Here is a 23,723-nt window from a genome sequence, read left to right as displayed (position 1 = left end):
AGTTTTATTAAGAGCTCCCTATTTTTTCTCCTCCAGGTCTCTGCTGACTTCTCTTTTGCCTCTGAAATTTAGACTCTTCCAGAAATTTAGTATAAGTGGTATCATGCTATATTTTTCCTTAAAAATTGAAACAGTTTGTATATAGCGATGGGTCAGTTATTAAACTGTTCAGTTTTAAATTGGTTTAAAAATTTATTATTATTAAAATATTATCAGTTTAATTTTAATTTTAAATAATTATTGAATTGTTTTATTAGTTATTAAGAGCTCCCTATTTTTTCTCCTCCAGGTCTCTGCTGACTTCTCTTTTGCCTCTGAAATTTAGACTCTTCCAGAAATTTAGTATAAGTGGTATCATGCTATATTTTTCCTTAAAAATTGAAACAGTCTTTGTAAATAGGGATGGGTGGAGTGAGTGAAGGGAGGGCATGGGTATGGGGAAAAAATAAGAACTACGATACCTCATGTAAAGGTACAAGATCCCAAAGATGAATGTAACTGTACTGTACACTTAAAAAGTATGAATAAACTTAATAAAAACTTTTAGGCATCATAAAAATATTTTTCCCTTAGTATCTGGCCTCTTAACTTACCATATTTTCAAAGTGTTCCAAACTGTGGCATACATGAAAACCTCACTCTTTTAAGACCAAATGATATTCCACTGTATGGCTATACCACACTTTATTAATTTATTTGTTGATGGTTACATGTTCCAATGTCTAAGTATTGGAAATAATGCTATAAACAGTCCAGGAAGTCAACCTACTATGAACACTAATGTACAAATATCTATTAGAGTCCTTGTTTTTTATTCCTTTGGGTCTTTTGAATTCCTCTGGATACCTAGGAGTGAATTGGTGGGTTTTTGATAACTTTAGCTTTTTGAGGAACTGCTTATATGGGTTCAGCTTGTCCTGACTGCAGTTGTCCTGAGCATGACTACTGGGGAGTAATCCTGTTGGTTTTCCCTGTATAGTTTCCCAGCACACTGTGAATAAAACTATTAGAGTAGTATGTGGAGCTTTATGGCTGGACCTGGACTGGACTGTGGTGCTATTAACACCTGGAGAGTGCCAGAAGTATTTGATATTAGCTTGAGATAAACCAGATATATTTCTAGCTTGGATAAAGTCACTTTTGTCCTGTTATATATGCCCCTCCTTTTAACCCAAATCACAGAGATATAACTTTTACTGCCACCCAGGACTATACTCAGCAAGTCGCTAACAAATTGTACTCTGTGCAGCCCTCCATCTGTCTTCTTCTTTTCTTTGACCTTACCATGTCTTGGGGCCATTTCTCATGCACAGGGTTGGTCTGGAGCACTGCCAGATTGTTTTACTCAATGCCTGCATCATTTTATATCCTCACTGGCTATTAAGAGAGATCTTGTTTTTCCATGGCCTTACTGGCACTTGTTATTTTCCATTTCTGGTTTTTATAAAAAATAGTCACCCTAGTAGCAGTGGAGTGGCATATCACTTCACATTTCTGGTTTTGCTTTGCATTCTGTAATGACTAATGATGATGAGTTTATTTTCTGTGCTTATTGATCATTTAAATATTTTCTTGGTAGAAATATTTAGTCAAGTCCTTTGCCATTTTTTAAATTGGATTGTCTTTTTGTTACTGAGTTATAGGAGTTCTCTATGTATTCGGGATATTAAACCCTTTTCAGATAGAATTACAAATATGTTCTTGCATTCTGTAGATTTTTCATTTTCTCGAAAATGTCATTTGATGCAAACACATTTTTGTTTCTGATGGAGTCCAATTCAATTTTTTTGTTTTTCATGCCTTTGATTTTATAAGAATTCACTATCAAACCCAAATTCCTTAAGATTAACTGTTACATTTTGTTCTTATATTTAGCTTGTTGGTCCAATTTAAGTTAGATTTTGTATATGGTATGAGGTAGGAATCTAACTTCATTGTTGTGGCTAACCTTATCTCCGAACTATCTATTAAAGAGACCATTCTTTCCTTTTTGAATGGACTTGACATCATTTTAAAAAATCAATTAACCAGCAATGCATAGATTTATTTTAAAATTATTTATTTTTTTATATACAGAAAATATTTATTTGTTTATAGTATATAATAATGATATTCACTGTGGGAGGTAGTTACATGTACATATCTTCTTTTCATTGTCTTTCCCCTCTCTTCCCTGCCTCTCCTTCCATCTCAAGATCCCTTTTTCATTTACCGAAGATCTGTCTCTCTACTTGCCTATCTTTTCTCTTACTCTTTAAATTATTTATACTTTGGATCTCTGTCTATTCTTATGTCAGATCTACACTTTATTACAATAGCTTTTTAGTGAATTTTGAAGTAGAAAGTGTGAGTCCTTTAACTATGTACAACTTTTCTAAGATTCTTCTGCTATTCAGAGTTCCCTGAAATTCCATATTTATTTTGAGGCTTGATTTTTTTCCATTTCTGCAATAAAGGCATAACAATTTTGATAGCTAATGAATTGAATCTGCAGATTGATTTAGGTAGTACTTGAAAATATCAAGTCTTCTTATCTATGAACATAGGATATCTTTACCTATATTTAGGTCTTTTAAGGCACTTGATGCTCTTTAGTAGAACACTAATTTGGTAAAGACCATGCAACTCCTTCTAACATTACCATGGAATACACTGACCAAAAAGTCTCAAGTGTTGAATGATAGCATTAAAACACATTTCACTGCAATTCACAAAGTATCACTTTATTTTCATATAAATAATTACTACTGATGAAGGGAAAAATTTTTGACTATCAGTATTTACTTGGTGAACTAGTTTTTCTAGGGCACTGATGAAGGAATATAGAATATATCTTCAAAGTGGCAAGGGACATAGGGACAAGCACACAAGATTGAAAGCATAAAAGCATATTCTCATGAGGACCAAGCAATCTTTGTTATTGGAGGACCAAATAGAATCATCGTTAATATAAGTAGAATCAAAGTTCACAATCTGTAAGTCTTTCTTCAGATAGGCATGATTCAGCTTATTTACAGTTCGAGCAAAGGCATATTTAGAAGCACAACTATATGCTTCTAAACTGTACACTTTCTTGAAGTGAAGATCAAAAAAGGGATTGTCCTAGAAGAGAAAGAGAGAACAATTTAATTTGTAATCATGAAAGTAATTCCCTGGATTCTTTCATATTCTCTTGGATATGTTATTTGACTGAAAAGTATCAGTGTAAAACATATTTCTGAAACCTACAAGCGAGTTTTTTTAAAGCTACCTGCTTCAAATAAAATTGTTTTAAAAGAATAAGCAATAAAAGAATTAAACCAGGCATGGTGGAACATGCTTGTAATACCCGCACTCTGAGAGGCTGAAAGCAGGAAGATTGCAAGTTCGAGCCCAGCCTGGGCAACTTAATGACTTAGTGAGACATTTTCTTGAAGTAAAATATAAAGAGTCTAGGGACATATCTCAATATAAAGACTCTATGTTCAATCCCCAGCACACCCCCCCCACAGAAAAATTACTTTTAAGCTTCTATGTCTTTTTAATTATACAAATGAAATGGGTCATAGAATATGGAGTAATCAATTCTTCCCAATACAGTAAATTTCAGAGAATGAGTAAGGATGGTAGAAGAGAATAGATTCACTTACAGACTTGTGGAAGGGAGAAAAGATTTCTCCCTGCCTTTACTAGGAGTTGGGTCCTTTACGCTATCACTAAAGAGGAGTAGGGGAAATACGAGATGGCTAATTAGCCTTTAGCATACTACAGATCACCAACTTGATGACTTTTAAATCAACAGCAAGCCACACGTGTAATCCCAGCACTCAGGAGGCTGAGGCAGGAGGATTGCTGTCACTTTGAGGCTAGCCTGGGCTACAGAGACAGTTTAAGACCAGCTTGAGCTACATAATGAGACCCTGCCTAAAATGAAATAAAATAAAATTAACAGCAAGGTATTATCTTTGACATTAATAGTCTAAGGACCACTAGGTCATTTGACAGAAACTGACAAATTACAACTGCCTCCTATCAGACTACTATATTTCTAGTGAAGGTGTTTTCAAGAAAAGTAGACATCATATCTAATCTATGTCTTATAGCTTAAAACAATTACCATTGCTACTGTTATTAGCCACGCTGATAATGAGCCTTGCATTTATACAATGTGCAAAATGCATTTTTGTTTATAAAATGCTTTTACACTCATTATTTGCCTAACTCTTCTGAGTTTATTCTTTGGGGGAGACACCAGGGATCAAACTCTGGTGCTTGCACGTGCGAGGCGGCAGAACCACTGAGCTAAATCCCTGGCTATCTGCCAGACTCCTAACTCTCCTTGAGGGCAAAGATTCTGCATTATTTATCTTTGTGTTCCTGGTGTTTATCCATGGTAACTACTGAGTTCCCAGCAAATGTGTGTTGGACTGATCCGAAGTAGTCTTAGGTAAAAGAAGCGGAGGTAAACACTATTCTAAATGACAAAGGAGCACGGAGGGACCAAAGCCCATAAGAGTATTAACTCATTAGCGTGTGGCAAGTAAACATTATATACAAACAACTTATATATTTTCAAATAGGAACATTCTTGCAAAAGGCAGGAAAAAGAACATGTCTTGAAGTTAGATGATCATTTTTGATTCTCTAATATAACTTGCTATCAACTACTTTACTTGTCTGATTTGACCATCACTTTTTTTGTTGTTGCTTTGTTTTGCTTTTTTTGAGACAGGGTCTTGCTTTGCAGTGCAGCTGGATTTGAACTCACTGTGTAGCCCAGGTTGACCTTGAACTTGCAGTGATCCTCCTGCCTCAGCCTTCTGAGTGCTGGGAATACAGGTGTGCACCACCATGACTGGATAACCATCACTTTTCCTTCCATTTAAGATAGAGTTGCTATGAAACTTACATGAGGTTAATCACACAAACTGCCTAGTATGGAGTGTAATAAATTATAGTTCCCTTTGCAGATTGATTAATACACATTCCTTGTGTACTTTTCTCTCCCAGTTTTTTGCTCTTCATCATGTAGAACATCTCCTTCATGTCTTTGAGATCCTTAGAAAGGATTTACCTTTTCCTTTCATGTAATAATCGAAGGCTGAATATGCTTGCACGTAGACTTTTTTCCCTTCCTTCCTTTCTCCATCTCTCTCCCTGCTTCTTTCTTTCTTTGATAGATTTCTAGAGCTACAGTGGGGATCTCACATATTATTCAGTAATCCCTGGCTTACAGATGGGGAATAGTTTTCAGAGAAGTGAAATTCAGGCTGCATTTGTAGTTATTGGCAGAGCCAGGAAAAGAATCAAAATGCCAGCCAGCCAGCTCCATCTTTTGCCCCATCGTTCTACCTGCCTCCAGATACCACATCATTTTTATTTCTGCTTCATGAATTAACTTCAATTTCAATTCCATTTCATTTTAGTTGACAACTTTCTGGCTTGAAATTGCTCTATTTATAATTGTATCAGTGCAATTGAGAAAAATGTAGTAAATGCTGACTCCTGAGGATTCAATTCCAAGACAGAGTAATAGAAATTCTCAAGACAGTGAGGTATTTTTACTTCATCTGTAGAAAATAAATCTTTAAAATAACTACTTTTTTGATAGCATAGTTTTTCTTGTAGCAATTTTATATTACAGGTCTCAAGGGGAAAGAAAAATTAAAACATTCAGCTTCTCTTTTATATTTAGTTTACTAAAGGCCATGATCTTCAAACAGAAAGGGGAGGGATGAGTAATGCTGAGCCTGAGAGGCCAAGGAAGGTAAGAAAGAGACAGAACACAGCTAACTGCTTCGAATGAGTCTAAGTTGCCAGGTGAGATGGACATGTTCTGGGCATCAGCCAAAATTATAGAAAATAATTGCCATATTAGTAATAGTTGAGAAATGTGAGAAAAGAGAAGAAGAAGAAGAAGAAGAAGAGGAGGAGGAGGAGGAGGAGGAGAAGAAGAAGAAGAAGAAGAAGAAGAAGAAGAAGAAGAAGAAGAAGAAGAAGAAGAAGAAGAAAAAGAAGAAGAAAAAGAAGAAGAAGAAAAAGAAGAAGAAGAAAAAACACACTGGGGGCAAAACTGAGTGAAGACAATTCCTGAACTACACTTTGGCAAATTTGATGTGAATTGTTAATATAATTCCTTGCGGCACAGAAGTTGGGCAGTATATAGAAAAGTACAGAAAAGTATAAAGAAGAAAATAATAACTTGTAACTATCATATAATTATTATTAACATACTGTTTGTTTCATTTATGCACATAGTTGCACACATACATCTATGTGCATTTTTATTAAAATTTAAGATGTAGATTTCAATAACATGATAGAGTATGTAAATTTGGCATACTGTTCAGTAAAGTTTTACATGCATCTGAATTTTAAAAACCTTATTAAATGCTGAACAATTATATTTGAGGTATTCTTTTGGAAACACATTTTTGTAATGGTTAATCCTCTTCCATCTTATGGATATGCAAGAATATGTTTAACCAATTCCTAAGTAAAATTTAAGTTAAATATGCTTTCAGAAAACTATTATGTGAATACTTAGGAAACAAAACAATGAAATCCAGCATTCATTCACCAAAGAGTCCTGTCAACACGCTAAGTTTTAAAAGTAGAATCCTAGTTATTAGTCAAACAATAGCTGAAAACATACTTATTTCAGTATAGGATAAATTTTAGATATTTATAATAGATGATTAATTCATAAATTAAGGCAGAATGAAGTACTTAGGGCTAATTCTCTATTTTATCCTCAGAGCCCGGGAATATTATAAAATTTATAATATAAATCCTTAATAAATGACTAAACAAAGAGATGAATAAATATATGAACTTATAAGGCTTAAGTAAGTAATCTAAAGACTAATTAATACATTTCTGGGTAAGGTCTACATTTGCCACTCAGTAGTACAGGGGATCAAACTTGGGACCATGCACTTGCAAGGCGGGCAGCAGAACCACTGAGCTAAATCCCTGGCCCTAATAGTTATGTGACTTTGAGCCATTCAGGTAGTCTCTCTTTAAGTCTCATTTCCTTCATCTGTAAAATAGGAGTAGTAGAATCTAATGTATGAATCTTATCATAATTATCTAAAATTAAATATGGAGGGAGCTTAGTTTGTTTCCAGGCACCTCTTAAGAGTTCACTAAGGGGCCAGGGATTTAGCTCAGCGGTTTGGTGGCCTGCCTTGCAAGCGCAAGGACCAGAGTTCAATCCCCGGTACCAAGAAAAAAAAAAAAAAAGAGTTCACTAAGTGTGGGATATTAGCAGGCAACACACTGAAATACCATTAGTAATGATACCATCAATTGCCTAGTGATAAAATCTTGGATGAAGTCTTAAATATTCTGCTCATTAAATCTGTATCATATTATAGATCTATAAAAAAATCAAGATATTAGAAGAGTTGATATGCCAAACTATTAATATGAGACATTAGCATTAAGAATAAATACAATAAAGTTCTCATCACAAATATTTATTGAGTGCCTAACATCTATGAGGCAGAAAACTAAGATAAAGAGTAAATATCATGGCCCTACTATTTAAGGAGCTTCCCATCCAGAAGGCAGATAGGGTAATCCAAGAACTGCAGTCTGTGGTTATGGCTGCAACTGTTTACATCCGTAATGAATGGGTGCATAGGGGTATGGTGTCATATGTAGGACTTTTCCCAGTGGGAAATATGAGAGTGGGATAAAATGTTGGGGTGCTTGAGCAGTCTAAGCCTCAAGAATCAGTACTTAATTAAGCGGCATGGACACTTGAAGCTCAAGGGCTGGGAGTAATGAGCTCTTTATCAACAGAAGAGTTCAAGGACAGAAAGAGAAAGCTACGTGTTAAGTGGTCAAATGGGGAAGACTAAAGCACTTGCTCTTTTCCCCCTTTTAACTCTAAAGTTGTAGGGATTTCAAGCAACGTGATCTTTCTGGCAGATGAAGTGGGTTTGCTGACAAAGGAAAGGAAGAAATCTCTAAAATTTACAGAAGAAACTGGGATTGAGAGAGTATTGGTAGAAGGGTCATACGTTTGGAAAAATGGCATTCAAAGTTTCAGAACTGCCAGGTAGATTGTGTTTAATCTGTTAAGAGAACTTGAGAAAGATACTTGCAAATTTAATAGGAAAAATTCAAAATTAAACTCATAAAAGCAGAACAAAAAAGGCAGCAGATAATCCCAGAAAATTAATCCATACTACTTAAAAACATAGTGTCACCTTAGCACTTAGTACAGCCAAGAATATATGCAATAGGGTGCTGAACATAAAGATCCCCAGCATATTGATCCAATATCTCCCTTAGAAAATGTAACACTTACAGTATCTGCTTCTTTTCCATCAATCATCTGCAGATCATTCAAAGACCACTTTTTTGTTACTTCATATTTTTCATCTAAACCTATTCTGTAGTGTTTCACCATAATTATTTTAACTTCTTCATTTTTGGTCACTGTAGGACAGAAAAGTACTTAGTTTACATAAACTCTTCAAAGATGATAAATCATTCAAGTCACATTTTTCAGTACTTATGTATACTCTTTTTCATTAATGATTCTGAACCTACATTGTAGCTGCACTCTGAATTCGAGCCATCATGTATATGAACATTTATGAATAGCCCTCTACATTGGCTCCCTGGATTAACTTGATTTTTGCTACCACCACAGTTGTGTCTGTTGGATAGAACATTAAGCTACCTGCTCTGAGCACTGAGTTTTGTAGTGGTGAATGAGGCTTAACTTGGGGCAGGAAAGAAAAGGCTTACCACCTAGTCAGCGCCCAAGTGTTTACCAGAACAATTCGAAATTTCAATTTATGACAATATATGAAAGTGAGGTAAGAAAAGCAAACAGTTCTGCTCACATAGCAATGCACAACTGAAGTGTGACCAAGCAGGGTTACAGAATTCAGATACTTTTTCTAAATTTGCAATGATTCATAGAATGTAGAAGTGCCTGCAGCTCAGCTACCATTGACCTGTTTGATGTCGTTTGAGATGTTAAATTCTTTCAAGCATGTCTCTCAAGTTACAGTGTTCAAAATATGGCGCCAGCACAGAAGGTTTTTAGTACTGTATTTGAAAGATGTGGAAAATCTTTGCTAATTTTATGTAAACAAAATGAGGGAAATGATTTCCTGGTTTTAAAATAATTTGTCTCTGTCTCAGATAAACACATCAGAAGAATCAACGGTTGAGCACAGAGCTCCTGTGTTGAAAATTATCAATGAGTTAATAAAAAGAGCATTTACCTAGCAGTTGCTGTTTGCTTATTAGATTATAAGTGCCACAGGGGAGGCAAATAACAGACATGGTCCCTTTCTCTAGAAATGTATAATTTCATTAGGAGATGAGGCTAACACACGAGTCACATTTAATAGTATATTACTAAGCGATTGCATGTAGGGACCAAGTGTCTAAATATTTTTTTTCAAAATAAATGACATTTATAGAGTTGCAGGCTGGTCTTTTAAGAGTAAGACAAGTTTTGTTTGAGGAAGACTTTCTCTTGATTCACTTTAATACACTGCTGTAGTCTGAACGATTCCACTGAAGCTTTTGCACGGGAAACTAATCCCCATCGCAATAGTGCTATGAGGTGGCACCTTTGAGGGGAGATTGGGTCATAAGTGTCTTCCTTGAAGTGTGGTTGACAGGAGTGGGGTTATAACTGGGGGATGAGTTCCCATGAAAGGCTGAGTGTGGCCTGCTTTCCTCCCCACTCTTTCTCATTCTCTCACACACTCTCATCCTTCTGCCTTCTATTATGAAATGACACAGCAAGAGCATGACCTGACTTGACCTTGGAGTTCCCAGTTCCCAGAACTATAAGGAATAATCTCTGCTCTTAGATGACCCTGCCTCAAGTATTCTGGTACAGCAGCACAAAATGTACGAAGACCCTTGCCTTCCTGCTTGTGTAGATGTAAAACAATAAAATTAGAGTGATAGCTAAGGGATGTGGAGCAGATTAAATGTTTAACAGGAATTCTGAGAAGGGAGAGGACTGTTATAGTAAAAGAAGGGATTACAGAAGAAATACACAAGGCTTTAACATTAGGGTAGTTTGGAAAGGCAGTCATCATTCTGGAGGCACTTCTAGGAGAAGAAAAGCATGAAGAAATGAATGAAAAAGAGAAGTTAAACTCCACAAGGTAGAAAGAAGGAAGTGGACTGTATAGATTAATCTTAGCACATGAGAGGCAATAGGATTAATTAGATTGAGGAAGTTGTGAAAATGTTTTGATAGACTCAGGATTTAAAAAGCAGCAAAAGCCACTGTGGTATCATAATGTCTGAATTCATTCTTTTCACAAGAGAAAGGGGCGGCTGGCCACGATATCAAGGGCTATAGAATTGGGGCTGGTGGGGGGAGTAGCTTTCCTCTGAGGGCAAATGTGATACTGAAATCAAGGTTACCAGTTGCTAGAGAAGCGGGTGAGGGCAGATTGACAAGCCTAAGACTTGCAAGCTCATGCTGCAGTACCCACTGTCAGTGTCCTTCCTCCTTGCTGATAACATGGTGCCCTGTTAAAGGCAGTGGCAGTGGCAATGCAGAGGATACATTGAAGAAGAAAAGAAAGAGGAATTAGAGAGCCCTGGGGATGACAACGTGGTTCAGTTGGCTCTGGCATTAGAGGGTCTGGAGTCGAGTCACAACCTCACAGCATGGTATGACAAGGTCACTTAATCTCTAGAGAGAATAAACCTCACTTTCTCATGTTGTAAATGGACATTGGAATGACACAAACTTATAAAGACTGAAGCAAATAAGATATGTAAAGGTCTTGGATTGGTATGTACTTTTAGTATCTCTTAGTTACTTTCTTGTTGCTGAGACACAATATTCATCACCCACAATTTACAGGGGAGGTTGATGTTGGCTCATAGCTTAGATAATAGTTGGCTGGCTCCAAGAAAGAAATGGCATGGCAGAGGGGCATAGTGGAGGAAAACTGCTCACATCATGGTGGCACAGGGGGAGAATGGAGAAAGTAGGGAGGGAGATACACCCTTCCTGGTCATGCTGTCATGATCGCCTCTTACTAGGACTCACTTCCTAATAGCACATTCAGCTATGGATTCCTCAGTTGACGAATCTACTAATTAGTATAGCACCTTGTGATCCAAGCACCTTCCAAACACAAGGCTTTGGGGAAACACCTCAGATCTAAACCATGACTTAGTAGCTGAAAGGTTTTGTTTTGTTTTACAGGCTGTTGTGGTAATGTAGGCCTAGGATGTGGGCAATGGTATGAAAAGTGGCAAATCCAAGGAAGGTTGTAGATGAGGCATCGATGGCACTGGATGGAAACCCAACAGTGGATGCAAATACAAACACAAAAGTGTGGAGGGTGAGCTGTTTTGGTGGGAAAATTTGTTTTTGATGTATAGGTGAGGTATCTACAAATTATTTCAGAAGAGAATGAGATTGGAAGTGTTTGTACTTTAGGAATGGATATATAAATTTAAAATGTTGTGTGCGGTGAGATTTTCAAGACCAAGTTTAGAGGGAAAAGAGAGGAAAAAGGTGAGAAAAAGTGAAGAAAAAAAGAGATGCTAGCAAAAAGGACTGAGAAGGCCTTGGGAAAGAGATCAGCCCAGTGGTATAATGCCATGAAATCCAGAGGCTGAAATATTTGAAAGGTTTGGAGACATCCCTGCAAAGTCATTTTTGTTAGACGAGACAGTTTCTCCACGATGGCGAGGGCAGAGAGTGGTGTGCGGGAGACTCTTTCACCTACTGGTCCTTGGGTTAGGTAAGATTTAAAAAAGGGAAATTTAAGAAGGGAGGCTAAAGGTTATGGTTTTGGTCCTGCATTCAGTGAGTTTAGAAGAGAAGGGCTGGTACATTTTGGGAACAGAGGATCGATGGAGGGACATGTTTGGAGAGGGTCTCAAGTGGATGACTTGGGGTCAATCAATTTTGGCTCAGAGTCCAGAATCCTTCAGACATTGTACAGCAGTTGGTGGGAGCTTCTTAGCCTGAAAAAAATGGTTCGTCCACAAAGGTCTACTAAGTTCACTCTGGTAAGAGGAAAGGATTCGAAGGAAAACATTAGGTCGATGCACTGGAGTGGAGGCACAGCTGATTTTGCCACACTTACTAAGCCAGGAAGGTCTTGGAGACAGTTCCTCCTACTAGGAGGCAGTCGCATCTGTGTAGACAAAAGGTCTACTTCAAAACCTAAGGATAAACTGAGGGTGGTGGTGCATGCCTGTAACCCTACCACTCTGTGAAGCTGAGGCAGGAGGATTGCAAGTCTGAGCCCAGCTTGGGCAACATAGTTTGGCCCTGATGTGAGACCTGACTGAGCTAAAGTGACTCCAGCTAATGCCCAGAGACTGTTGTTTCACCCTCCCCTTATCTTCAACAGGGAAAACTGCTTAAACCCAAAATGCTTTTAAGATCTTAGAACATCTTGTAGGCATCTGTTAACCATCAACGTGTTGCTGCTGAATACGTGACAGCTGGCCACCAGTGCGAATCAGCAGACCATTAACCTTTGCCACCTGAATGCAAGCTTTGAATGTTAACTCCCCCTGTATCCCCTTATAAGAAGACCTCAGCCCCTGAGCTAGCACCTCTCTGAGCTACTTGGCTCTGGCAGTGCTGTCTGGCCAGACTAATAAAGGTTTGTTTCATTCCAACTTGTCTGGTGTGCTCCTTCTTGGGTGATTCTCACGGCTGTTGAGCTCCTTGGAGCGGTTAGTAAGGCTCTTGGTCTTACACTGTCTCAAAATAAAAAAATGGGCTGGGGATGTTACTTGGTGGAAAGGCCCTGGGTTCTATCTCCAGTGCTAAAAAGAAAATACCACCCCTCAAAAAAAACCAAACCCTCTAAGGACAAAGTACTTGTTCCAGCTATGCATCTCACATTCTACTAGTTACTTCAGAGGGTGAAAAAGAATGAGGATGAGGAAATATGAAGACATAAATGATATGGTATGAAAATCTAATCTTTCGGGGAATAAATTCCACTGTCTCATCTACATTGTGATAATCAGCTGATTAACTGGACAGCCACACATTCAACTTATTAAGGTGATAAACGTTCAAGTACCCTTTTATACCAAGCACTGTGCTAGGAACTGAAAAACTGAATTCCTATAGGGCACCATTGCTGCTTCCCTAGGCTGCAGGGAGGGGGGCTTCCGGCAGAAAAAAAAATATTCACTGTGCTCTGACTGAGGTGGGGACAGGGAAGGGGAGGGACACAGAGGAGGGCGATGTTCATCTGCTGGACTTTGGGAGGAGCTTCCTGAGGGAGGTAATCTGAGCTGTAAAGGGCATTTGGGGTTAGGAGAAAGAAGAAAGGGCTAACAGGAGCTCTAGGGAACAAAGGTGCACCATACTCAAAACTGTGAGTAGTTAGAAGAATTTGACACTGTTGGCCTACAAGGAGTAGGATGTGAGGTAGGCAGGAGTTAGCCCCTGAAGGGTCTGGAATACCAAATAAGGAGTTCAGGTGTTATTGTAAAGGCTGTGTGTATGTGTGTGTGTGTGTGTGTGTGTGTGTGTGTGTGTGTGTAGAATTTTAATTGAATGGGTAGGCTTACGTTCTTACATTTGCATTTTTAGAAGATTTTCTTGTCAAGTTCCATAAAGGATGGTTTGGAGGTGGGCTCTGTTCCACTAACACCAGACTAAAAAAAAAGATCATACTTTAAAAGTTAACCTTTAATCACAGGATGTAGCACACAGAGAATACAGCCCCTTTATTCCACACAAGAGCCTTCTTTAAAGTGAACGAGGCTTCACACATTCGAGTTAGCCATGAGCCAAAGACGTCCGCTCAGGCTGGAGTTGACCCAACCCCTGATTTCCATTCTTGAGCTTTTCTGCCAGCTAAAATTAAATGGCAGCTCTGCATTAACGCAATGGCAAAGAGGTCGCTTATCACATTGTCTAAAGACAGAAATGTGTGATAGTGAAAATGGGAGTGTCGGGTACTAACACCAGAACTTCTATTGTGGTCTTAACAATGGCATCTATAGATCAGAAAACTTCATAATTTAAATATTTTAGTTGACATCTTTGCAATTCCAATCTTAACTTTATAGCAATCGTTTATTTTTGCTTTAATTTTAAAATAATCTTTGCCATTAATAAAATGCCTCTTTTATCATGGCAAAATAGTATGTATTCATGAGGCTAAAAGGAAAGAAAATCGATAAATTGATTAAATGTAATTTGGGAGAAAGTTTTACAAGTAAGTTGCATAAAATACTTTAAATAAATGATTTTTTAATTTTATAATCTTAATGTTGAATATTTTTATCTTTTAAGCCAAATAATAGGAAAAATTACTACAAGATACTGCAGAAAGCCTCAAGAAATGTTACAGTGTATTGATAACAACCTTGAGGTTGTTGAGAAGACTAAAATCGTTTTCTTTCTTTCTTTTTGTTTGTTTTTTGAGTCTCACTATGTAGTTCAGGCTGGTCTTGAATTCACTATGTAGCCCAAGCTGGCCTCGAATTCACAGAAATCCTCCTGCCTCAGCCTCCTGAGTACTGGGATTACAAGTGTGCATCACATGCCAGGCTAAAAGAGTTTTTTTTTTTGGTACTAGGGATTGAATTTGGGCCCTTGCTCTTGTGAGGCATGCAGCAGAACCACTGAGTCAAATCCCAGGCTAAAATAGTAGTTTTCAGATAGTATTTTTCTAGAAATATTTTTATAAAATCAATTTTTGGGCTATATTGTGTGTCTTTAACATATTAAAGTGGTTGGGGATTTAGCTCAGTGGTTCTGCTGTCTACCTCGCAAGCGCAAGGTCCCAAGTTCAGTCCCCAGTCCCAGAAAAAAAAATAAAAAAAATAAAAATAGTAAAGTGATTGGCTGTAAGCAAGTTAGATCATGTGTTATTGCTGTACTTATAGAAATATGAGAGACAGTGGAAGAGAAGGAGAGTGGTTGTGTGGGACAGAGCATCAAAGAAACAAAGAGGACCAGGCAGTGGGGCTCACGCAAGGTGGGCTTTAAGGGCTCTAGTCTAGTGTGTTCACAGTGCACCTATAGAAAGCAGTACGGCCCTGTGGTTAGGCACAAGTGGACCTAAATTTAAAGCCTCCATTTGTCACTTACTAGTTGGTGATCTGAGTGAGTTAGTCACTGTATACTTCAATATTATCATCCATAATTTAGAAGGCTGAGGAAAGAGGATGGCAGGTTCAAGTTCTGTCTGGGTAATTTAGTGAGGCCCTGTCTTAAAACCTAAATAAATAAAAGGGGACAGGGACGTAGCTAAGTGTCAGAATGTCCCTGTGTTTAATCATCAGTACCACAAATATCGATGGTAGATACCATGATACATATGAACCACTTACTGTAGGGCTATAGCCTTTGGCACATGAGCAAGACATACATCTATTCTTTCTGTTTAGAAGCAGGATGCTATGGTGGAAATAACTTGAGTTTTATATACAGATTCACTACCTGTGACTTTGGGCTATTATGTTCTTGTGACAACAGTTTCCTCATCAGCAAAACAGGAATTTCTCCATACTCCTAAGTGTCATGAAGATAGCAAGGAATACTGCATGTAAGCAGCACTGAATACAGTTATTTCTGACACTTAGTAAGCATGCTTTCAGCTACCCCATTTAGCTCACATCAGTAAGATTATTCTGATGAGAAATTTTAAGTAGTTTTCCTTTTCAAAGCTATGCCATAAAGTGTCCATTTGCCCTACAAATGTGTCTTAGATTTAGAATCATCTTGATTTCCACATTTATAGCTCCATAGTGGTAAATTAGCCACTGGGAATAGAAGTAACTAATTGATGACAATATTGTGTATTGTTGATTTTTGAGATAATATCTGCTTCTAAAGTCTGAGCTATCAGAACTTTTAGAACTGAAAAATAAAATTTAAGGGTGGGAGTTCAGACTGGTGCAACCACTGTGGAAATCAGTATGGAAATACCTCAAGAAAGAAAGGATTATAGGTCCCATTTGACCCAGCTATCTTCCCCCCAAAATTAAAAGAATCATACCACAGTGATATATGCGTACCTATGTTTATAGCGGCACAGTTTGTAAAACTTGGAAATGGCCCAATTGCCCTTCAACTGGAGACTGAATAAAGATGTGTGTGTGTGTGTGTGTGTGTGTGTGTGTGTGCTTGTATAAAATGGAGTAGTACTCAGCCATAAAGAACAAGAAAACTAGAGACATTTATAGCTAACTAGTTCACATTGAGGCCATACGTGAAATAAATAGGACACGTGTGTAAATACCAGATAGTTTTTCTGATGTAAGAAACTAAAAGTGTAAGTAAAGATCAAAATGTATAATTGATAGTGTGAAATAGGAAGAAAAGTTCTAAAAGGGCAGGGAAGTGGGAGGGGTAGGGAAAAGGAAAGAAGGGAAAGAAAAAAAACATGAGAATGGGAAAAAAATGGAAACAAAGTTTTTGTAAATAGGGAGGGGTGGAAGGGTTGAAGGTAGGGCAGGGGTATGGGGAAAAAATAAGAATCAAGATGTATAATGTAAAAGTACAAGATCCCCATGACGAATGTAACTCTTACTGTAGGGCTATAGCCTTTGGCACATGAGCAAGACATACATCTATTCTTTCTGTTTAGAAGCAGGATGCTATGGTGGAAATAACTTGAGTTTTATATACAGATTCACTACCTGTGACTTTGGGCTATTATGTTCTTGTGACAACAGTTTCCTCATCAGCAAAACAGGAATTTCTCCATACTCCTAAGTGTCATGAAGATAGCAAGGAATACTGCATGTAAGCAGCACTGAATACAGTTATTTCTGACACTTAGTAAGCATGCTTTCAGCTACCCCATTTAGCTCACATCAGTAAGATTATTCTGATGAGAAATTTTAAGTAGTTTTCCTTTTCAAAGCTATGCCATAAAGTGTCCATTTGCCCTACAAATGTGTCTTAGATTTAGAATCATCTTGATTTCCACATTTATAGCTCCATAGTGGTAAATTAGCCACTGGGAATAGAAGTAACTAATTGATGACAATATTGTGTATTGTTGATTTTTGAGATAATATCTGCTTCTAAAGTCTGAGCTATCAGAACTTTTAGAACTGAAAAATAAAATTTAAGGGTGGGAGTTCAGACTGGTGCAACCACTGTGGAAATCAGTATGGAAATACCTCAAGAAAGAAAGGATTATAGGTCCCATTTGACCCAGCTATCTTCCCCCCAAAATTAAAAGAATCATACCACAGTGATATATGCGTACCTATGTTTATAGCGGCACAGTTTGTAAAACTTGGAAATGGCCCAATTGCCCTTCAACTGGAGACTGAATAAAGATGTGTGTGTGTGTGTGTGTGTGTGTGTGTGTGTGTGCTTGTATAAAATGGAGTAGTACTCAGCCATAAAGAACAAGAAAACTAGAGACATTTATAGCTAACTAGTTCACATTGAGGCCATACGTGAAATAAATAGGACACGTGTGTAAATACCAGATAGTTTTTCTGATGTAAGAAACTAAAAGTGTAAGTAAAGATCAAAATGTATAATTGATAGTGTGAAATAGGAAGAAAAGTTCTAAAAGGGCAGGGAAGTGGGAGGGGTAGGGAAAAGGAAAGAAGGGAAAGAAAAAAAACATGAGAATGGGAAAAAAATGGAAACAAAGTTTTTGTAAATAGGGAGGGGTGGAAGGGTTGAAGGTAGGGCAGGGGTATGGGGAAAAAATAAGAATCAAGATGTATAATGTAAAAGTACAAGATCCCCATGACGAATGTAACTGTTGTATACCTGAAATGTATCAGTAAACTTAATGAAAAAAATTCAAGGTTAAAAAAAAAAAAAGACTCAAGTAGAAGTGTCATCAGTTCAGTATTGTTCTCCCCACCTATAATTACCCCAATTTGGAGAGTCAGAATATTTTATTTACATTTCTCCATACAGACATTTAGTGTTATTCCACAAAATACCCTGCTTGTACATGAGAGAGAGAGAGAGAGAGAGAGAGAGGAGGGGGGGGGGAGGGAGAAAGAGACAGAGACAGAGACAGAGAAAAAGAGACAGACAGACTTCATTTATGTACCTCAGTGATAGAACAGTTGCTTATAATATCTGAGCCCTTGAATTCTAGCACCAGCATTGGGGGGGGTAGTGCAAGAATTTTAAAGTATAAAATCTACTTTAATATTTAAAGTTTATTCTCCATCTCACGACCCTGATTGTAACTAAGGTGTCTTTTTGCTTGCATGTTTTGGTGATACTGGGAATGAACTCAGGGCCTCTGCACTGAACTACACTCCCAACCCTCTTCATATTTTATTTTGAGACAGGGTTTTGCTAAATCATTAAACTGCCAATGTTGTGCTGGAGCTTGCACTCCTCCTGCCTCAGTCGTCCAAAGTGCTAGGATTACAGACATGTACTGACATGCCCAGCTTTCAGACTATTCTGAAGTTTAGCACAGTGATACATACCTGGAATCCAGCTATTCAGGAGGCTGAAGCAGGAGGATGGCAAATCTAAGGCCAGCCTAGGCAATTTAGTGAGATCTTGTCTCAAAATATAAAATAAAAAAGGCTGAGGGTATAGCTCAGTGGTAGAGCACCCCTAAGATGGGAAATTCAGTGAGATTTTGTCTCAGAATAAAATGGATGGAGGTATAAAATAAAATGGCTGTAGAGTGCTTGCCAAGCAAATGCAAAACCCTGGGTTCAATCCCAGTATTGCCAAAAAAAAAAAATCTTTAGTTTTTTACTTTCTGTTCATAAGATCCTGAGAATTCACAAATTTAGCAAGAGTAGCTCCAAAAGAAGCCTTTAAAATTACTGTTAGCCACCTCCTCTGCTTGCTATTGTCTTTGTTTTTTGCGGGGGCATTGAGACAGGGTCTCACTATGTAGTTGAGACTGACCTGGAACTCACTATGTAGCCCAGGCTGGTCTCAAACTCACAGAATTCATCCTGCCTCAGCCTCCTGAGTGCTGGGATTACAGGTGTGTGCCACCATGCCCAGCTTGTTATTGTCTTATTTAACACTTCTTGTTATAAATGATTTGACAAAGTTCTGTTCTAACATCAAAAGCCAATGGGTATAGAAAAATTATGCAGACTTTATAATTCTAGAAAATGCCATATATTTTCAAATTAATACCTATGAAAGGAAAATGTTTTTCTAAAGATATGCGAATACTTAAAAATAATCTCTATATGGATATGCCTATGATTTAAAGCAAAACATAGTATATTTCATCACTTGTTAAATAAATATATACATATTTATTTACTGTATATTTTACTTTTACTGTGAATGTATATAGTCATATATATTTCAGCATATATTTTTGCAGTAAATATAATTTGCTGTATATTTATAAAGTTTAACCCTACTTTTAAAAAATCTTTTGAAATTTGGAATGTAATTTATCATTTTTTCCTATTAAGGGTTTAATAGGATATCACTTTATGCAGATGGAAGGGTTTTTATTCTCACTTCACACAGATCTCAACAATGAGACCAGAGAGGATAATTTTCTTGTCCCAGGTTGCACAGCTGGTAGGTGAAAAAGCACAGGCAGATTTCATAACCAGATCTGATTCCAGCCATTCTGAGGTTTGTTCCCTTATGCGCTGCTTTTCCTGCTCAGTTTTGCCTAGTGTTTCCATAGACTGTTTTAAGTCTTTCCGAATTTCCTTAACTCATTTGTCCTCATTGTACAAGTGACTTATCCCTTCCTGGTGCCTGCGTGTAACAGAGCTCCTCACTTCTTTATCAGAAGATGCTGATTTGAATGGCTAGTGGTATCAGTGTTGGTCAGGGGAAGCTAATCCCAGGGAAGATGACCACAAGAACTCTGGGGTAGAGGAGACTGAGGTCCAGGGAGGGCTCCAGTGCACATCCTAGCCAACTACAGCGAAGAAAATTGAGTTTGTGACATCTGATGTTGACATTGCTCAGAAAGTCATCAAGATTTAACAAGAAATGACAATACTTTGGTTGCCAGACTCTTGTAAGAAGACAAACTCTGGTCAGATAAGTAGAAAGTTAAAGATGGATAGATAGATAGATAGATAGATGGAGATACATGACCTCCCACACACCAAGCATGTGCTCTACCACTGAGTTTCACCCCTGACCCCCCAAATGTATTTTCTTTAATTGGAAAAATACATAATGGAATTTGACCATTCTGGATCTATGAGTCTCAAAAATGTAGAACTGCTACATTGTAGGTTGTAAAGAGAAAATGAGAACTATGTGACTCTCCTCCCTAAAAGTGGACAACACACAGGTATGGAGTCCCACCTCAAAAAGTACGGTGTTATCTTATTCCTATCAATGGAAATCTGCTAAGTAAATATGACCAAAGACTTAGGACTGCCAGACATCATTTAAACAGCTTCTCTGTCAAAATGGTTTTACAAGGGTCATAAAAAGGTGTTACATTTGGAGAAAGTGCTCTCATATTAATGGATGTGATACAGAAGACACTTGTGAAAAATTGGTGATATGACCTGGCTTAAAATATTAACTTCTATCCTAATAGTGTCTTCTCTCCCTCATTTTTGAGAATACCTTGATTTTCCTTATACAAAATCAAATCATTTCTAAACATTTAATTCTTAGAAGACTTGTTTTATGCCACTAGAACAAGATTTGTTAGTTATATTATTTGGAGGGAGACACTGAGGTATATTTTGTAAACTAGATACATACATTATCATGGTTATCTTGTTTTTTAGTTTTTCTTTAAAAATATTTGTATGCTACTTTATACAAAAAGTTATTTTTTAAAGTAAGAATAAAAATAGGTACACAATTATTAAACTTTAATGTCAAAATTATCATTTTTAGTAATGAAGTAAAATAATGATACATTGACTTGGTTATTAGGGCACAATATGGTCTCTTACTTATTTTAATTGACCTTTTTCCATAATTCAATTTCTTTCTCTTTCTTAATTTGATTATGTATTTATATTTCTTGATATGCCAAGTCCCCACACTATATATGTAGAGCAAAGTATGTGCTACTATTCTTACTCTTGGGTATATATTATTGTATTTATTAGAAATTATAAGATTTGTGCCTTGAGGCCATAATTTTAAGTGAAATTAATCAAGCATACAAGCTTAAATATCACATGGTTTCCCTTATAGGAGAAACCCAGAGTAAAAATAAAGAGCAAAATAAAAGTTAGAACACAGAAATAGGGAGATAGATGTTCTCAAAGGGGAAGGTGGTTAAGAGATGGAGGGAGGGAAAGATAAGGGTTGGAAAAAAAGGAATTCGGATGAGTTAGGTGCATGTGCCATCTCCACACAAAGAATGGAAACATACTGCAAATATGAAAAAGAAAAAAAAAGGAAGAGCATCAAGGGATGGGGGGAGGAAAAGAGGATGAAGAAAGAATGAAGGTGTGTTATATCCATGTACCAACACCCCATGAGGGATGGAAACATTATGTACTAATACATGAAAATAAAAACAGACTGGAAACAATTTTTAAAAATTCAAAAAGATTTTACATAATTCTTAGCACTTTCTTTAAAGATGTTGTACTTCCCTCATGGTACTCCCTCTGGACATCTTTAGAAAGTCCTAAGATAATTATCAGTCCTGAGCTGTTGCAGTTGTCTGCCTTAGCAAGGTAAGCATGACATGAATGTATAAAGTTTATAAACTATTTCTTCCTAAGACTCAGAAAAGTATTAAGGGTATGGGTCCAAGAAGGGGAGGGCTGAAAATTAATTATAGTAATGGTGCAAGCATTTCTATCTAAATTCAGCACAAAAATGACAGGTTAGGCACATCAGAATTAAGTGCAAAAGCCTATTCGGGGCATTCATCATGAATTTCAAAACAATGATGGAAATATTTATTTTATTTAAATACTTTAGAAAACATTGCCTTATCCTGAAAGCTCCATCTTCTTGAATTAATTTCTATCATTAAAGTATTTTTTCTCATAAGAGAAACAAATTTTAAAAGATAATTTCTCTTCGAAATAAACTAGCTCAAGTCTAAAAATCTTAAGAAAAGCCTAAGGTTTTGGTTCTGTCTTAGGATGAAAAGGGAGAAACCTTGTTGTCCAGCATGGTTGGAAAAGAGAGCTGTGTAATTCAATTCTCTAACGTATTTAAAGATACACAGAGACTTCTTTGTTGAAATTTTAAAATGAGCTCTTACACAATAAAACTGCGTGCCATGTGAATGAATTCAATAAAAGATTGGAGACATAAGATTCAAAACAGAAGTACATGTTCAATTTCACTTCTGAACAGTTAATCAAAGCATTCTAATGCAATTTCTTTCTTTCATTTAAGCAATTCAAATTAAAAAAATAACTCTGTAGAATCCAAATTCTTATACTTAGCATAGGTAAGCTCTATCTCAGAAAGATGCGTGCATGTATAGGAAAATAAATGCCAAAAAAAAAAAAATTCCTCTCTATCGTCCAAACACCTTACGGTAACCTCGTTTTTCAAATGATAAAAGAAAGAGCGGATTACCTGACACACAGAGGTAATACCTGTCCTGGACCGAGAACTCTATTTCTATGAACTCGTACAGATTCTGCGAGAGTGGCTTGAACAGTTTCTTCTGCAAGTCCTCCTTCACCAGTGATGACATTTCCTCCCCTTCCACTTGGCCTGATTCTTGGCTCAAGCTCTCGCTTTCCTTCTCTGAGAGGTCTTGCTGGGATTTGCAAGGCTCCCCACCTTTCCTCTCTTGGACTTCTCATTCACAGCCCAAACGCAGGCTGCGGAGCGAGGCGCTCAGCCCCTCACTGCGGTATCTGCCCAGTGGCAGCCGGGGCGACAGGCAGCAGCCGAAACACAGCAGAGGCGCTGGCCCGCCGCCGCTGTCAGAGCTCCGCGTCCAGCCTCGGGGAGGTGGCTGGCGGGAGCTCTCCTGTGGCTCCCCAACCGGGGACGATCGCAGATCTACTTGTGGAGTCTCCTGGTTATTCCGGTCTAGTAGTCTCTCCCTTTCAAAGCAGCGCTGTGCAGAAAGACCACTGCTTCAGCTTGATGCCATTATATAGATCAGCTGCCTGACTCCATCGATTGGGATCCTCTTCCATTAAAAACTTCGCTCTCATTGCCAAGAGACGAGACACCCGTGCTCGCTCCTAACACTTCCTCCAACAAGTCTTGTTCCCCTCCTGCAGTGCATTCAGACCTTTGCTTCCATGAACATCAGCGCCTGTTTCTGGGTCTAAATTATTTTTAAAATGGAAATTCAGACAGGCCCGTCTTTAATCCCAATTATTTCTTCACTCACAAAAATATATTAAGTATCTGCTGGGTCAAGCACTATATTTGCTTGTGTGGGTGAAACTACCGTCCTTGAGGAGTTTGAGATGAGTACTAGCAGAGCAGCCAAATAACTACCATCAACGTGTAAAAGTGACACACGGCGCAAAAGGGAAGGGAACACAGCACAGGAAAGGGATACACGTGGCTGGGCGGGTCTGAAGCAGTGCAGCGGGGACGATCTGGAGCTGGAGGAATGAGGAGAACAGGTGTGGGAAGAGCATATTGCAGTAAGGCTCAGGGTTGCATAGCTCTGCACCCCAAACACAGGGGTGTGCCGTGTATGAAAGGGGCCCCTTCAAAATTCAGGGGTAGCGAATGGAATGACATCCAGAGATGGTGCTGCTAAGCGGCCTTAGGCCCTGGGCTTCTCCCTTCTGGATAGCATTGAGGCCTAGGAGAAAGAGGCTTCCAGCAGACTTTGGCTGGCTTGCCCTTGTTCCTTCTGCCATATGAGTGCACAGCACTCTGCCAC

General features: G+C 37.9%; 1 protein-coding gene across 1 annotated transcript; it reads right to left on the bottom strand.

Annotated features, from left to right (window-relative positions):
* Window positions 1-2,121: 2,121 nt before the first annotated feature.
* Window positions 2,122-23,336, bottom strand: Exoc1l (exocyst complex component 1 like). Its single transcript, XM_033758931.1, has 3 exons — window positions 22,442-23,336; window positions 8,300-8,430; window positions 2,122-3,102 (listed from the first exon to the last, which is right to left on the bottom strand). The coding sequence occupies exons 1-3, from the start codon at window positions 22,560-22,562 to the stop codon at window positions 2,836-2,838; spliced, it is 519 nt and encodes a 172-aa protein (XP_033614822.1). The 5' UTR covers window positions 22,563-23,336; the 3' UTR covers window positions 2,122-2,835.
* Between the last annotated feature and the right edge of the window lie 387 nt (window positions 23,337-23,723).

Source organism: Fukomys damarensis, unplaced genomic scaffold (assembly GCF_012274545.1).
Source record: "Fukomys damarensis isolate Sample0158 unplaced genomic scaffold, DMR_v1.0_HiC HiC_scaffold_35, whole genome shotgun sequence".
NCBI classification, from domain to species: Eukaryota; Metazoa; Chordata; class Mammalia; order Rodentia; family Bathyergidae; genus Fukomys; species Fukomys damarensis.
The sequence above is the reverse complement of the archived record's forward strand: the minus strand, read 5'-3'. Positions and strand labels throughout refer to the sequence as shown.